This window comes from Spea bombifrons, chromosome 7 (genome assembly GCF_027358695.1).
Source record: "Spea bombifrons isolate aSpeBom1 chromosome 7, aSpeBom1.2.pri, whole genome shotgun sequence".
NCBI classification, from domain to species: Eukaryota; Metazoa; Chordata; class Amphibia; order Anura; family Pelobatidae; genus Spea; species Spea bombifrons.
Genome location: NC_071093.1, coordinates 34,573,682 through 34,591,426, shown reverse-complemented (window position 1 = coordinate 34,591,426; position 17,745 = coordinate 34,573,682). Strand labels below are relative to the sequence as shown.

The window sequence follows — 17,745 nt, the reverse complement described above, 5'->3', positions numbered from 1 at the left end:
TACGATGTGATAAAATTATCAGAAACGTTCTGGGGTGATGCTCATGACCGGTGAAGCAATGTGGTGGGTTACATACGTTTTCAGGACGGATAGGGATATTAGAGGAGGTGGCAGGGTCTATCTATATATGAAACTAGTTTTAATGTTTCATTTAGGAGATGGCATTTTTTCATGTAGTGGAAGAAGTAGTGAAGCTGTTAAATCCTTGTGGGTAGAAACTATTAGTAGGAGAAGAATTGATCAGAAAGCACTAGCAGGAATTTGTTATATACCACTAGATGTTAATGAACTTGGGGAAGCCAGTTTTAATTAATGAAAGTTAATTTTATAAAGGTAAAGAAATTATGGTAATTTTAATTATCCTGACATTGATTGAAGAAATGAAATATGTGCTACAGCCACGGGGAATAGTTTTTTGGGAATGCTGAAAGATAATTTCTTGCCTCAATTTGTGAAGGAACCAAGCATACATTTTTATTACTGTGCTTGGTGATCACAGATACAGCACAATTTCTATACAATATCTAAGGAAGGGAATATTTGGGAAAAAGGGATGACCCCATGCATTTTGCAGTTAACATAATTTTTAATTGTTTTATGAGTCTACTTAGGTATAGTAAATACATTTGGGAAATGCATTTAAGAGAAAAGGGGTGGATCCAGAACCTGATGCAGAACACACACCCTGAAACTCAGCACTAACACACACACACACTCAACACCAACACACATGCACACACACTCACATACCCAGGTAAACAAACTAATATAACCAGACACAAACATATAAACTTTTGGTTGGCTATTCTTTGGACTTTCATTATGTATTTAAAACAGAACAAAAATACACACATTTTTTACCCAAACACAAAAAATATACCTTTTTACTGATCTTATAAACTTGAGTATGAAGTAATGCACAAAAACATGCCGTTTTAGTATTCTAGATCTTTTTCATTTGCTGTATTCATGTCGTTATTTGCATTTATTTTAATAGTATTATTGGATCCATTTTTTTGTTAACTGTCTCATTCACTTTTTCCCATTGGCAGCTTTATGACAAATTTGACTTGGGATGGCAAAGATTTGTCCTTTACAGAAGACGGTTATCAAGCAATTCCAAAATTGGTTGTTATACTGCTGAACACTGAAAGAGAGTGGGAAAAGGCAAGTTAAGTTTCTATTTATGAAATAAAGGAAATAGAGGGATCCTTTTATGTATGTACATTATGGCAGTTGTGTTTCCTTTTTAAACAATGTGCTTCATGAAAGGGGAATAGTACACAATGTGCGATTATATAAAACTGTTGGCTTCTTTGCATGCACCATTGTTTTGAGAACAATCGATCTTGTAACAAATGCCAGTTATGACCTTGCAACTTACTTTTTCATAGCATCCAGAGAAAATCTTATTGGGGGAGGGAGTAGCAATGTGATAAGTCTTTCCATCCCCACCTTCATCCCTTCAAATAAAAAATGAAAAGCTAAATATACTATGATTTAAAATAATCTGGAATTAATTTGGAATGTTTAAACAGATTTCCTTCAAAAAGTAACAGTACACAATAAGAAAAAAAAATTCTGTAAAGGCAGTGGGAATATTTATAGTTCGAGTTGTCAATGAATAGCAATTCTTATGATGATTTTGTGGTTATTACAGAATTGCAACAGAACAACAGCATTGTCATCAAACTGTCTGGTCTATTGCGGTCTATTCACTGCGTGGTCAGTTAAGAGTTAACTCTGTTGACGGGACTTGACTAAGGCCAAATGCCCTTTGCATGCTAATACTTGCAATGCAGCATGTGCAATCAGGTGCTTGGGAGTTCATGTGAGTCTCTACAATTTACATTTAAAAAAAAACTTTTAAGAAGAACCTCTATCAACCAAGAGGGCTGACACTCCCTTATCACGTTTCATGGTGATACGTGGGTTGGGAAATAATTAAATTAGGTGATATAGTGCCAAAGTATACGCTCACATTCTCATTCCCTCTTCAGGGGTATGAGGGGTTTAAATATATAAAAATACTGTGTGGGAGGCACAGACCCCGTGATGTACCTCACCTCCATCTTGTTGGTGATAGGATGGGGGATTTAAAAATAATTGAAATTGTCTTTGGTGTCCACTGGGGTGAAGGATTAAAAAACTTTTGGAGAGGCACGCACCCCATACCCCTCCTGCCCCTTCATCCCCCAAAGAGGGGGTACATGGGCAGAAAATGAGGAACAATTGGTTTTCAGATCATCGCTCAATGTAACCTGACAAAGGTAAATGATTTCTCACAGGTTGTGCATCGTATAGGTTCCAAGGGGGTGGTCAGTAATTTTCACTTTCCTGCTCTATACATAACAATTGTCATCATCTTGATAATAACATTCTCTGGGACCAATTCTGTAATATCTAAAAGACAGTAACTACTTATAAGACCTGTGTACGAGGTCCAAAATCATTCTGTACAAATTCTTCTTTTAGCTTTTGTTTTCTGCCCTTTGTGGTAAAGTGTATGGGAGAGTGGTTGATGGGATATATATCTCACCTGGTTTCCTCAGCCAGGCACGGTAGCAAACCCAGGAGCTCTCAGGTGAGGCTTCCTAAGCTCATTACTGGGGAGGAAGCCTTAAAAGAGAGGGCTGTTAGGTTTGCAAGGGGAGGAGAAACTGAGTGAAGGAGCAGCTACAGCCAGCGCTGCAGCCCACCAGGTATGAAGCTTTACCCATGAAAAACCTGTTATTTTGCTTTGTGCCAGACCGTAGGCTTGTAGAGAGGTATCCGGATGTTTAGTTAGAGCCGGACAGGCTTAGAGTTTGTTTTGTTTACAAGGTGCTCTGTGCCTACAGCATCTAAATAAACACGCTTTACGTTTGAAACCCGTGTGAAGACTGTCATTGCCGCCCCGTGCGTGAGCTGTTCCCTACACCTTTTTTAGCTTAGAATCAAAATGTATTAGTCAAAACTACATCTCTCTCTCGGTCCCCTAGTCCTGTCTGTGCCTCTCCACCCTCACCCACCTGCTCACTTTCCTTCTCCAGCCATTTTCTTATCTCCACTCCAGAGACCATGCTGGCAGGCAGCGGGAGGGTAGGGGTCAGAATGTGAGACATACAAATGTTGTGCTGCATAGAACAAAATGACAAGAGAAAGGGAAGGGCATAATGTGCACACACAGAGCCTGAGATGGAAGCTGCTCTAAATTATCATATAATCCTTGCATATCTGTAGAGGTAAATTAGTGGATAGTTGTCCTTATAGTAACCTTTTGCACCCTGTCCTTGATTGTTTCCTGTGGAGTTTGCATTTGCTAATACCTAATAAGCAGCACCTGTTAGGCTCTGAATGCTTAATACATGTACCCACTTTGAATCTAAACCACATTTTCGTGGAATATTGCCAAAATGCTAAACATAGGTTGTTTAAGCCTGTAGGGCCCCTGATAAAGCAAAATCTTTGCTTTAATTACTGGCAACCCTCCCAGAAAATGTGTGAGAGGGAGAGATCATTCGTCTATAGCTGGCAAACGAATGAACAAATTTAACAAAATTTCAGCTTTCAGGTTTTACTATTTGTTTTCGTGTCATGTTCATTTGGGGCTAAACATCGTTTTTGGAGATTTATACGTATAAAATTGTTGCAATTGATGTAGTGTAAATTTTGTGTAAAAAAAAAAAGTGAATAAAGTGTCAGCTCACACACACAAATCTCCTGTATTTTCACTCTGGTTTCTTCTCCTGTCTCTTTCTCGCTTTCTCTCTTACTATATGTCCTTCATCCCTAGGCCCTATGATTTATGTTGCAATAGGTCCAAACATGGATGTCGCTTTTAGTATTTAAATTTTAGTTTAGATTGTCTCAAATCAGAGTCTGCTGTGGAAACGGCATGTCCTGTAGAAATTAATTGTTTGGTTTTGGTCTTATTGGATGCGTCTATTGAGAAACATGATTTGTAGAGCCTTATTGCTAGGGGTTCTTATTGGGCACAATGTGTTTATTAACATGGATTATGGCCTGAATGTCACACTACTTTATTAATCCTGCATTGAGACCTTATCCATAACTTGAAAACACAAGGATAGTGCAGGTGCCAAGGTCCACAACTTTTAGTTTACAGCATGTAACATATCATCTATACATTTTTGTATATTTTTATAATTCCGTTGGGGTTGAGTGTTCATAGGTTATACAAACAGTAATATTTGTTTAGCACAATCAGATGATCCAACACATGTAGAGCATCGGTTATTGATTCTCCGTTTATTCTGTTAACAAGGACATTCATTTATAAGGTTTAGCATAACTTCTTCCCTGTGGTTACAACATTTCATATATGTTTTATCAGAGGATTTGAAATCAATTCCATTACAGGAAGCACGATAAATGTGGAAACATTTATATATTCATTACTCTAAAGTGCCCTAGATTACAGTGAATGTATAATATATCATAGAATACTATGATATATTATATTCTTGGTGAGTAAAATACATATCTATATACCGGACTGTATATATATTACATTTTGTTTTAGAATTATTCTTCTTATATCCTCGATGACAGGTAGCTTTAATTGAAAATAATTGTTCTCTTAGTATTGAACTATAGAAACAAAAGAAATCTCCCAACGAACACCTTTATTAGATTTATTGTACTTTATATTTTCCCGTCAGCAGAGTACACTGTTTTTGCAAAGTTCCTCTCCACTTTCTAAGTCGGCTCATGGTGGAATTTCATAATTGGTCCTTTGGGGAGAAAGAGATAATCCAGCCACAATGTTGTTCTCTTAAAGTATTATAGTACTGTATACTTTTAAGCCGTCAAAACTTCACCATAGTCTTAGAGAGATATTATTAAATTTAAAAAAAAGTATACAGCTAGGCCATATTTGTTGTGTAAAAGAATACATAAAGTTTACATTACTATTCTTAAAAAAGCAGAAGGATAAAATGTGAACTGGATACATTTAGGATTATCTTCCTGTTATTTTAAGAAAAATAATATAGTCGTAAAACTATTATATTAGGATCTAATGTCTAGTGAAATTGGATTTACATGGGGTAGTTCATTTACTAATAAAACAATTCTACATGAATGCTTAAGGAACTCAAACGTTAAAGCAAAAGAACTTTGTAAAACTGGTGTATGACCATACAAATATTAGGTTTCCCATAATCTTAGTAACATCAAAACACTTTTATTAAGGAAAGAACAGCAGATATTGTTGTAAACGTTTCTGGAGGATATTTTTTGATCCAAGGAATTCCAGTTTGTTGTGGACCCTTTTCTAAAACATTCAGCCGATTCCTGGTCCACCTGATTTGTCTACAGCTAGATCTGGGAAAACTTGTAATCAACTAAGGTAGATTGATTACATGATTAGCATTCATATATATATATATATATATATATATATATATATATATATATGTATATATGTTCAACTGGAGCTCTCCCTCTTCTGGGGGAGTGGCTTTTTGTGGGGCAGGGCTAACTGCACATAGAGGCAGGGTTATCCCATGTGTGGGGCAGGGCTAGGTATGCAAGGAGGCAAGTGGGAGGGGAAGTGGGCGGGGATTGGGCATGGCCAAATGCAGCTCTCCTGCCCAGAAAAAGAGGAAGGGGACTCAGAGACCCTGGGAAGCAGTGCTTGCAGGTATGTGTATATACATTTAATTCCATAATTTATTCTAGTAGAGATATAATAATGGTCATTGTACACTGATAAAATATATAAAAATATAATAAGACAATACTTAATAAAAACTATTACTGTTTTCATTTTGTATAGAACTTGTATAGAACTCTATTGTATAGAACTGTATTGTGTTAGTTGTGAAAAGAAAAACTGCAAATTTGGTGATATGGTGCAAAAGCTTGCAATCTAATGTAATTTAGTTAGCCAATGTGTTAACCAAATGCGTTCTTTATTCTCTATAGAACCTTTTGAGTAATATATTGCTCATCTTTGCTTTGTGGTCAGTTTATCAGATAACTGATTGTTTGGAGAAAGGTATTATTGTTGAAAATGAATTAGGAATGATTATGTTGAACCAATCAATAATACATGTAATATTTTCAAAAAACAGGTGGGGAAATGGGAAAATAGGAGCCTAAACATGAAGTATCCCGTGTGGCCAAGGATTACAGCTGACAGCGACCCTGACGACAACCATCTAAGCATTGTCACGTTAGAGGAAGCACCTTTTGTCATTGTTGAAAATGTGGACTATTTAACTGGAACCTGTGTACGAAACACGGTGCCATGCCGAAAGCATACGAGGTTAAAGTAAGTATTTAACATAAATATTCTATTTAATCCTATATTTCTTAACTCCATATCTCCAGCATTGGTAATAATACTCAAAGACAATTGAAAATACAATTCTATGTTAAAGATGGATTTCACTGCCCAACCTCCTGGCACCCAAAGGGTGCAATGGATGGATCTGTTTTCTTGTTGGCACTTAACCACCTCCATCCCAAAAGATTGGGGGTAATGGAAGGAGGAGGCATGGTGGGCATATGTTTCCCCAAAGGGTTAAATTGTTAAACCTTCTAATCCCACTGGATCAGGGGGTAAGGGGACCAGGATGGGTTCAATTCTCTTCACCCTTAGATTTAATCCTATTGCCCTTATTGACCAACCCTTGCTTAACAAGGGGTCTAGGAATATGATTTTTTATATTATTTAAACTGCTTTTTATGTTACTACATTTTACAAGGTTAAAGTGAGGACATGAGAGTTGTCATTCAAGTCACAAGCAATCACATCTACATGCAAGCAAAAAATATATTAGTGAACAGACCAGTTGCTTTGCAAGTGTTTGCATGCAAGTTCATGCAACTTCCATCAAGTCCGGACAGTTATTTTAACCATCAACTTGACTGCTCACTCAACTTTTTAGATAATATACCCAAAAGCACAGATTCATGTAAAGAAAAAGAAGGCCAGTTAAATAGAGAATGAATCTCAATTTGATTTATTTTTCTTTTCTTGGCTATTTTCCAGGAAGCGTTAACCTTCTGCCATCCTTACTTTTAAAAAAAATGAGATTTACAGTCCTATTTACTTTAATCTTACACGTATGCTGGAAATATTGCCCAAGACAATCAATAAATTATTATATGAGTCTGCTTTGGGTTTTTTTCAGTCGGGAAATGCACATTTTGTAGAAGAGTTTTAAGTTATGTTTTAACGGCTTTTGTAATGTTTTGATTTAATTACTTTTCTGTTGCAGTAATTCAACAACCGAAGGGACTTACGTGAAAAAATGTTGCAAAGGATTTTGCATAGACATCTTGAAGAAGCTTTCAAAGACTGTGAAATTTACTTACGACCTTTACCTTGTAACAAATGGAAAACATGGCAAAAAAATTAATAAAGTGTGGAATGGAATGATTGGTGAAGTAAGTTCTGTTAGGTAAAAGAGTTCCTTAATTAGAACTTGCCAAGACATGTTTCCAAGTATTTCACTTGGGTCCTATAAATAATATATTTGTTCTGTTTTTCCCTCCATTTTCTTTGTTAAACAGGTGGTTTATAAACGAGCAGCTATGGCAGTGGGCTCACTCACTATTAATGAAGAGCGTTCCGAGGTTGTGGATTTTTCAGTTCCATTTGTTGAAACAGGAATTAGTGTTATGGTATCGCGTAGCAATGGCACCGTTTCTCCATCAGCTTTTTTAGGTAAGTGCTACCTTATTATTTGTCTATTTATTTAGTTTTAATTGAAAAGTAAAAGTTGGAAATTAACTGGGTGCCAAAGAAATAGCTAAATAACTACTTATCTTAAGAAATAACGACCTTTTAATAACATCCATATATAGGCTAAGTTTTGAAAAACATCCATGTAAGATTTACAAATTAAGAAATAATTAAAACATTTATTATGTCAGTAAAATAAAATATTTTAGTTGTTTGAACAGAAAGTTAGAAATAGGATTTATTGTGAAACGGGTATTTGCCGACTGCTTGAACATACATAGTCAAAATAGGATATATATATCAAATGTAATTCCCTTCGAGCGGAGCGCCGTCAAATACAGAAAGTTCAGACCTTACATAAAGGACAGTCGAAACAATATTATGAAAACCCAATCTCTGCCTGAAGTGTATTTAGCAAAAGCCTAGATCATTTTACACTTTCATTCTCCGTACACCCTGGATCATGATTAGGTTTGTTTGAGTTATTAAGAGAGGGTCAAGTATATCAAACTAAAATTGGTATTTCCAGCTACATTTTTTGCATAATATCTGTTCTTAAAGAGTGAATACAAGGACCACTTGCACAGAACACATTTATGCATCATAATTCAGTATAAGGTTAGAGCCACCATTCGAAACTGCTAATAATAGAATGGCAATATGAATTATGGAAATAATGTAAAGAGGCATTATTATATTATTATGAATATAATAATAAAAACAACAACAATAATAATATATTCTATATATATTCTAGTTGAGTTGGTGATTCACTTTACACATACAACAATCTTGTGGGTTGAAATCTTTGAATTAAGACCATTTTTGTTAAGATCATTACATACTACTACAATATGATTGTTTCTTAGCAGAATATGTCTTAATCAAAGCCCTTACATTTTCCACACTGTATTCCGATTGCTCAGCTTGTGATCATTGCATTTTATTGCTTGATAGCTGTTGGAAGTTCACTGACAAATCTACATTAAAACTGACACAAGAAAAAACATAGAAATCAAATTATTTAAAAATAATTAAATTTCACCATTTGTTTCTATATGACCTCTTAGACCTACAAAGAACAAAAATGGTAAAATAGAACTTTAATCATGATGTTCGATCAAAGTTCCAAATTTATAAACCAGAACTAATTTGTCAATTATTTTAGGAGCACGTTTTATAGAACAATTGCTTGGCTATTTTAGATGTGCTGACAGAAAGATTCTATAGTATAGCAACACTAATGTTAAAATAGGATATTTGTTCAGGATATGATAATGTGGAATATTTACAATAAATGTATTTTTCTACTGTCAGTTTAATGAATCGTGTCTGTTCTTTTTTTCCATTTTGCTGCAGAACCATTTAGTGCTTCTGTCTGGGTGATGATGTTTGTGATGCTTCTTATTGTGTCTGCAGTGGCTGTTTTTATATTTGAGTACTTTAGTCCTGTAGGATATAACAGGAATTTAGCAAAAGGGAAAGGTAAGAATACATTTTAATACATATTATTCAGATAAATCAGTACCCTATCTGTTTCAAGATTGTTAGTACTAAATGTACAATGTGATTTTAGAGACGCATTTGCGCAAATGTTTTAAGATGATTCCTGTCTAATTGTGACTATAGCAAGCAAAACTATACTAATTAAAGTAATCATGATATAGTGAACAGTAGCAAGATATCTCTCTATTTTTCTGGGACACAAAAGGAGATGGTAGTCTTGTAAACAAGGCCCCAAATCATTGTTGATAAAGTTTTAATTTCGTATTTGGCTCCTTTGTTTTCATTCCTGCCCTTTCAGTTCAGATAAAATTAGGAGGGCTTTTGTAGTCATAAGTTAAATTTGATGCCTAAAAATAAGTATCTGTGCCCTCTGCCCTCTCCCCTAGTTATGTCTGTGGGCCCTGCACTCTCCCCCTAGCTGCTCACTCACCTTCTCCAGCCATTGTCTGGTCTCCTCTGATCTCTCTAGCGTGATCTGAGGTAGGTTTTTTTCAGTATAGATATCTCTGGTTAACCATAGTTTTTTCCTTTGCAGTGTGTAACATGAGCACCCTGTCGTTGATTTTTTCTTGGGTGTTTGCATTTGCTTATACTTAATAAGCAGCACCTGTTACGTTTATCGTACCCTATCATGTTTAACACTGTACCCTTTTTGAACCTTAACCACATTTTATGGGAACATTGCCAAAAATGCTAATCATAGCATGCCTTGTATAACCCCAGCAAAAGTAACATCTTCTAGTTAACTGTGTTAGAGGGAGCGATGACTCAGCTATGGCAGGCAATCAAATGAATTAATCTTGACAAAATCTGACCACTAACTCTAATACTGCTCCATGTTACCTTACATTTAAACAATCTCACTGCTCTACTTAATCAGTAATGCCAATAAATGATAGTTGGATTGAACATTTAACATAACCTTCTGTATATTTGAATAGCTGGAATGAGTGTTCCAGGGTTCATGCTTCTGTGCTGGCACATATACTAGAGGTTTATATTAGAGATTTGGAAATCAGCTACCAACACAGAGAGAAATTGGAAACTAATGAGTCATTTACTGCTCTTTGAGCTGGTTTTATAAGGTAGGTAGCTGATAACAGCCCCAGAAACAGGGCCAAGAGGGATTGAGGACTTTATAATTGGGGAAACAGGGTAATCTGCCTTCACCATAGATTCAGCTGAACAGTTTGCTATCTTGGATAAAGAGTACAGTGTACATTTTTCACTTCCGCACCCAATATTGACCACAATTCAATACTCATCACTAAATTGTCATTGTCTGGAAATATAGAAGATTAGTCCTGAATACAAATGTGCAGAGCAATACAATGTTCCTCACTAAATGCACAACAATGAGCGTTCTCAGCCAAAAATGCACATAAGCAGTAAACAACCGTATCACCTAATCACAACATGTGCTCAGAGAAATCACTTAACCACCAGATCGAAGGAAAAATACAAAACCACATTGGAGCACTCCCTTGACACAGCTAATTGGGATGAAAAACCTGCAGCAACCTTTGACAGAGCACTATTTAACACTCTGCTTTTGTGCAATGCCTACATTTAGTTTAGTCAGGTCCGGTGGGGGTTAGACTAACAATTGGATGGTCTGAAATATACTGGTGAAAAATGTATCCATTTTAATACTCATTGTGAGTGTGCGCTGCATTGAATTGATTCCAGGGAAGGGTTTTTCAACGGCTTGAATGCAGCATTTACTGAGATTTCACACCATTGTATGTGGTTTAGTAGGGTCATTGATTTGCATTGAATAGTGAAAGGAGAGATACAATAAGTGCGGTGATATAATAAGTACAGCAGTGTATAAACATTTTGATTAGGGTAAATAAATTAGGAAAGGAGGCTCTGTAGATCATAAAGACTATATTTATATATATATATATATATAGTTTACAAAGAGGGTCAACTCCCATCGACAGTTATAAAAAAAAGAAAGCCTTTGCCATTAGGGGGTTGAGAGTCTATTGAAGATAATTCTTTATGAAGGATGTCTCTACATTATCTAGTAATTGGTCAAATTCATTGAGTTATTTTATCGATAAGTAATGCTACTAACGAGAAAAATGAGGTTGTTATCCTCAGAAGTGTTATTTTAATTGGTTACATTCAGTTGGAAATGTCATGTTTTGCTTTATGAACCAGTTGTATGATGATACTTTCCCTCTGGACTGAATGCTTAATTCAAATGAAGTTTACTAGAACGCTCTGAATTCAAAAGTATTCAACCATATGTGTTCAAAATGTATTAACAATATTATTATTCTATTTTTCCAGACCCACATGGACCATCTTTTACTATTGGAAAAGCTGTCTGGCTGCTTTGGGGTTTGGTCTTCAATAATTCAGTGCCTGTGCAAAATCCAAAAGGTACAACCAGCAAAATCATTGTGTCCATCTGGGCTTTCTTTGCTGTGATCTTTTTGGCAAGTTACACTGCCAATTTGGCTGCATTTATGATCCAGGAGGAGTTTGTAGATCAGGTGACTGGACTTAGTGACAAAAAGGTAGGTTGAACATATTCTCCATTTACTTATAGCATATATTTTTTATTTGGTATGCTGCATTCCATTAAGTGGGGCCGCATTGCATTTAAACACACTAAGAGTATCCTGCAATTTAAAGCCCTCTCTCCGGACAGTTAATGAGGCAGTGCAGTTCATGGTAAGCCGCTACTTTTTACGATTATATGGCACTCACCAATACTAGGGTACATTGAAGTAGTGGCAGGCTAAGCAATATATGGCCTTATAGTGTGAAGAAATCCTCAATATGAATGCCTCACATAGGTGTGCATAGTTTTGTTGTGTGTAGGTTTTGGTTACGTATTGGTTATTTCAACCGCACCCCAATGTGTATATATTGTATGTATGTATGTATATATATATATAATTTTATGATCTATTTGTGTGTTTCTTATTATATGTATTGTATAGATTAGATGGGCCAAAGGGTTCTAATCTGCCTATGTTTCTATGGCTATGTGCCTACTTATTAGTCTACTACTTATTATGTCCACCCCTCCCACCAAAAAAAAAATATGTCAAATATTGGGATATATGTCAAATGTATATTCCTACAGAAGTTATTGTGGTTATAAATAAGTCTGTGCAACCCTTACAGAGGCATATCATTTAACTTAAGAGTAACGCAGCAGCTTCTTGTTATGCTGTTATCCATGTGTTGAAATTAAAGGGTTAAATCGTCATTGTTATAGTGTGGGTTTTTTCCTCTCTGCATACGTACAGGGTGTTAATTTCAGCTTTGTAGAGTGTGTTGAATTCCTATAGACATGCCCAAAGATCCTAGACAAAACATTTATTGGTCTACAAAGTACCGTATTTATCGGCGTATAACACGCACTGGTGTATAACACGCACCCCCATTTTAACAAGGAAATTTGAGTAAGAAAAAATAATTTTAACTTGGAAGCTATGAACTTAATGTTGGAATAATATTTATTACATTATAACATTTATTATAACATTTATACCACTTATAAGGCAAATATGAAAGAAAAAGCACCTCTTTGAACAAAAAAACTGAACAAAAAAAACTTCATCAGAATCACTGCTATCTGGGAAACCACACACACACACACACACACAGTAAGACACACACACACTCAGACACACACACAGTAAGACACACACACAGTAAGACACACACGCTAAGACACACACGCTAAGACACACACAGTAAGACACACGCACACTCAGACACACACTAAGACACACACACGCACTCAGACACACACACACTCAGACACGCACACACTAAGACACACACTTAGACACAGACACAGACTCAGAGACACACACAAACACACTCAGACACACACTCAGACACACACTCAGACACACACTCAGACACACACTCCCTAACCCCCCTTCTCAGGGTCTCCTCTCTCATTCCCTAACCCCCCTTCTCAGGATCTCCCGTCTCCCTCCCTAACCCCCCTTCTCAGGATCTCCCGTCTCCCTCCCTAACCCCCCCCCCGGTCACTTACCTTCAACTCCTGTGTTGGAAGCGTGAGGCGTTTGTCTCGGGTGCCGGCGCTTCACTGCTGAGCGCCGGCGTCTGACGTCATATGCCGGCGTCCAGCGTGAAGCGCCGGCACCCGAGACAAACACCTCACGCTTCCAACACAGGAGTTGAAGCGCTGAGGTAGGCGGCGGCCGCCGCCAGCAGAGGAGTCCTGGATTTCTGTCAGTCAGGGGGGCCCGAGAGTTGCCGAGCGGTCGTCTTCAGCAACCGCTCGGCACCCCTTGGGCCCCCCTGACTGGCAGAACTCCAGGGCCCGGTCGCAGTTGCGACCCCTGCGACCCCGGTAGTTCCGCCACTGGCTCTAGGATTTATCGGCGTATAACACGCAGGTAGGGTTTCAGCTTCATATTTTAGTTAAAAAAGTGCGTGTTATACGCCGATAAATACGGTACATGTGAAAAAGTATCCACTGCGGATGCTCTAATATCTGCACACTTGAATGATTTACGAGAAGCTGTTTTCTATTGATTATGATATATATCTGTTTTATGGTCACAATCTAGGATCTGTAGTTAATTCCGCCACCATTAACCACAGTTAAGGTTTAGGACGATCATTGAATGTATGCCGTTTATGCAATTCCACTGCTTACAGTAAGATGCATGCCAGCATTCCATAAGAAACAAATTGCAGAAATGCATTTAGTTGAATTAAATTGGACTATTTTATTATTATGTTTCTTTTTGTGTAATAATTTTTGGTGTTAATTGAACAACATTATGGGGATTAGTAATGAAAAGTCATTCTGGGGCAAAGTACTAAGCAAGGAATTGTTTTATTTTACAGGCACTGAGCCATACATAATTCAATACATGCCGGGGAAACTTGGTTCATTACATAGTTATTATTTTATAAACATTTCTTAAAGTGCCTGAATTAAATTGTACATACCAATACGTTTGTAGAATGATAGCAAATGATAGACAGATAGATAGATAGATAGATAGATAGATAGATAGATAGATAGATAGATAGATAGATAGAAACCCTACTTGCCCTACATTATTGTAATATAACTTCCCGGATGTTTTTAGTTTGAGAACCATTTGGTTCATTATGTATGAATGTAAAGCTCAGCGCTGTCTTTAAAGCAGGTCAAAAGAGGCAGCTGCCCGGCCCCATTGTTACTTTAGGTGCCTGTGGCAACTGTCTCTTGAGCCCCCTCAACAACCTCTATTGTTCTGAGGTGGAGGACCATTCAGTGACCAGCACAGACCTCTCAACGCTTCCTCCATTGAGTCCTGTGCACCAACAACAAGCAGCATGATAAGAACGAGGTCTGTGCTGGTAGCGGCATAGCCCACCACTTTCACTCAGGTACGGTTGGGCTGGATGGACCCACAATGGGGAGCTCGCCCCTGACCTTTTTTTAATTAAAGATAGAATCTGGCATGTGCTTTTCATGGCAAGACTCTTAACAACTAATCTGTCTCTTGTCTGGAAATCTTTCAGTTTCAAAGGCCACATGATTATTCTCCTCCATTTCGCTTTGGTACCGTCCCAAATGGAAGCACCGAGAGGAATATCAGAAACAACTATCCAGATATGCACCAGTACATGGTGAAATTTAATCAAAAAGGAGTGCAAGATGCATTAGTCACTTTAAAAACTGGGTATGTATGTCCTTTTATTTTGTGTAAATATTACAAATGAAAATGCACCTGTATTTAGACATTTATAATGTAAAGTTATGTGTTTTATATATTCTGTTAATTCATTTATCTATAAATGACACAAGTACAATGCTATGGGCTTAATGAGTGCTTTATAAAATAGTTATAATGAATCGAAAATAACAGGACAACAATACCAGTGATATATACAGTTTGTGTTCCTGAGTGCATGCAAGTTTACATTTTGCGTGTTGCAGACAAGGGCATGTTAGTTGAAACTTGCGCATGCACCCATCCATCCCTCATTTAAAGAGCCAAAAAAGAGGCAGACAGACAGACAAATTTGAGATGTAAGAAGGCAATATGCCACAAATTGTCCCACTAAAATCAGCTCTCAAAAGTGAGTGCTTATCTGTGCAATTGGAGAAAGTGGGAGGAAGAAATCCAGAATGCTGCCCTATGTAATAAACTGGTAATCTCATAACAGCACCTCTATATATCAGCTATACCCTTAAACACTGATATTTATGCATTCATTGTATTTTGGAAGTGTCTTTTTTGCCTTAGCACACAGGGCCAACATTAACCTGGGGCAAAAGAAAAGGCTAAATAGACTGTATGAGAACTTGGGAAATGATGTCACATCTCAGCATCCAGCAGGCATCATTCAGATGCATGACCTTTTGATACTTTTTAGTCTATTAATAGGACCCATATTTTATTTGCAGAAAATTAGATGCATTCATCTATGATGCAGCAGTGCTGAACTATATGGCTGGACGAGATGAGGGCTGCAAGCTTGTGACCATTGGTAGCGGGTATATTTTTGCTACCACTGGCTATGGCATTGCACTCCAGAAAGGCTCCCCATGGAAAAGACCTATTGATTTAGCTCTTCTGCAGTTTGTTGGAGATGGTGAGTTATTTATCTGCACTTTAACATTGTTTAGAAAATAAAATTGCTTGAATATCCAAGATATAACCAAAAGATAGATAATATTACAGATACAAACACTATATATAATACACACCGCTTAATCATCTGTATTTAATCAGAAAAGTTCCTAGTTAATACATGTTATTTATTTAATATATTTCTTCTTTATGTGCAAGTATAATTATTTCTTTAGACATTGGATAACTTTGAAGAGCGTTTCATTTCACTTATTAAGAAACAAAATATCTACCTAAAACTTAAAAACAATAAACTATGATTATTATTAATAAAAAAGAATATTAACACACCGATTAATACATAGAATGTATATTTTATGTATTTTATGTTATTTTCTAAAACATTAATAAATATGATTGGGTTTGCTAGTCATTCATTCATCAGACATGGTTTCATAGTTTTGTAATTATCAATTACAATTTGCCCCCACGTCGTTGGTTCACTAAGAGACCAGAATAATTGATTTGGCAAGTAAGTGTACGTTGCAGGACAGCTTATTCATTAATGTTAGCTCAACTCAATACTCAACAGAAAGTCTATCTGCTTTAAAGACATCTTGTCAGGGTGAAATTCACCAGCAGCTTGAATATGCAATAACTCTTGAATTGCTGTCAGTAAGATGGAACCACTCTAACTAGTACTAGCAAATTGAATGTAATAGTTTCTCAAGCTGACCTCCTATTTCCCCACCCTGTGCTCAACAGGGCATTAATAAATTAGAAGGGTATTGCGGGATAGCAGTTAATACCCTTACATCTTAATTCTTAAGATTTGAGTGCTGTCAATTTTTTTTCAAATGTAATATGCTGGGAAAATATCATTAAAAGAGCTTGCAGAATGCATGGACAATCTACGTACCATGAAGGGTTAAAATACCCAGACCCAAGAGGACATTCACAAACTCTGGTGAAATAACATGTTGGGACTCAGATAATAAACATCTTTTCATTGAGTTGAGGCAGAATTTATTTTTACTTATTTTATTCGTTCTCAAAACTTCACATTTTATGTTTATATTTTTCTACATTATACATAGGATAGGACTATTTTGGGACAGAAGAAATTGCAGTAATATTTTGAAGCAGTAGAAAAGTAGAGAGAATTGTTGAACGTTTATCTGCTGTGAAATTATATGTTTCCTTGTATTAGAAATGGATGCCCACCTGCTTCAACCACAGCATATGTTTCTATTGTTGTCTCTGTCTTCCATTCTATCCTTCATTCTGTTGTTTTTCTTAAGAATTATTCTTTATATATAATTAATCGCTGCATATTTAATAAAGAATCTGCAATATTCATATAGTGCTTACCTGGAATGAAATGTTAGCATGTACCTAGAGACATACTGTGCTGGTTATAGTCAAGTAACATGATTTGCGGTCTAAAATAAACTAAAACATGTTTTGTGACATTTAGGTGAAATGGAGGAACTGGAAACCTTATGGTTGACTGGAATCTGCCACAATGAGAAAAATGAAGTTATGAGCAGCCAGCTGGATATTGATAATATGGCAGGCGTATTCTATATGCTTGCTGCCGCCATGGGTTTGAGTCTTATTACTTTTGTGTGGGAGCATTTGTTTTACTGGAAACTACGTTACTGTTTTACTGGAGTTTGTACTGGGAAGCCAGGATTACTCTTCTCAATAAGCAGAGTAAGTAAACCAATAAAGAACAGTATTTCTTTCCACATTATTTCTTATATATTTAATAAAAATGCATATAGTTTAGCCCAAGGGAAAATGGAGTTTTTAGTTGGTGTTGGTACCTTTATTGGGCCAACATTCTATCTGAAGACGTCTGAGGTCCCCAACATTTATGAATCCTTACATTTTCTAGGTATATGCTGTATGTTGTGGGTTCGCATTTTAAGACCACAAGATGTATTATTGTAGGAACCG

General features: G+C 36.6%; 1 protein-coding gene across 1 annotated transcript in view; it reads left to right on the top strand.

Annotated features, from left to right (window-relative positions):
• The window catches only part of GRIN2A (glutamate ionotropic receptor NMDA type subunit 2A), a 115,622-nt gene that overhangs the window by 89,342 nt on the left and 8,535 nt on the right, over positions 1-17,745 (top strand). The window contains exons 4-12 of the mRNA XM_053470426.1: positions 1,053-1,167; positions 6,081-6,280; positions 7,233-7,401; positions 7,528-7,681; positions 9,059-9,184; positions 11,507-11,736; positions 14,729-14,889; positions 15,618-15,805; positions 17,261-17,499. Coding sequence (XP_053326401.1) covers positions 1,053-1,167; positions 6,081-6,280; positions 7,233-7,401; positions 7,528-7,681; positions 9,059-9,184; positions 11,507-11,736; positions 14,729-14,889; positions 15,618-15,805; positions 17,261-17,499 — 1,582 coding nt within the window. The remainder of the gene's footprint in view (positions 1-1,052; positions 1,168-6,080; positions 6,281-7,232; positions 7,402-7,527; positions 7,682-9,058; positions 9,185-11,506; positions 11,737-14,728; positions 14,890-15,617; positions 15,806-17,260; positions 17,500-17,745) is intronic.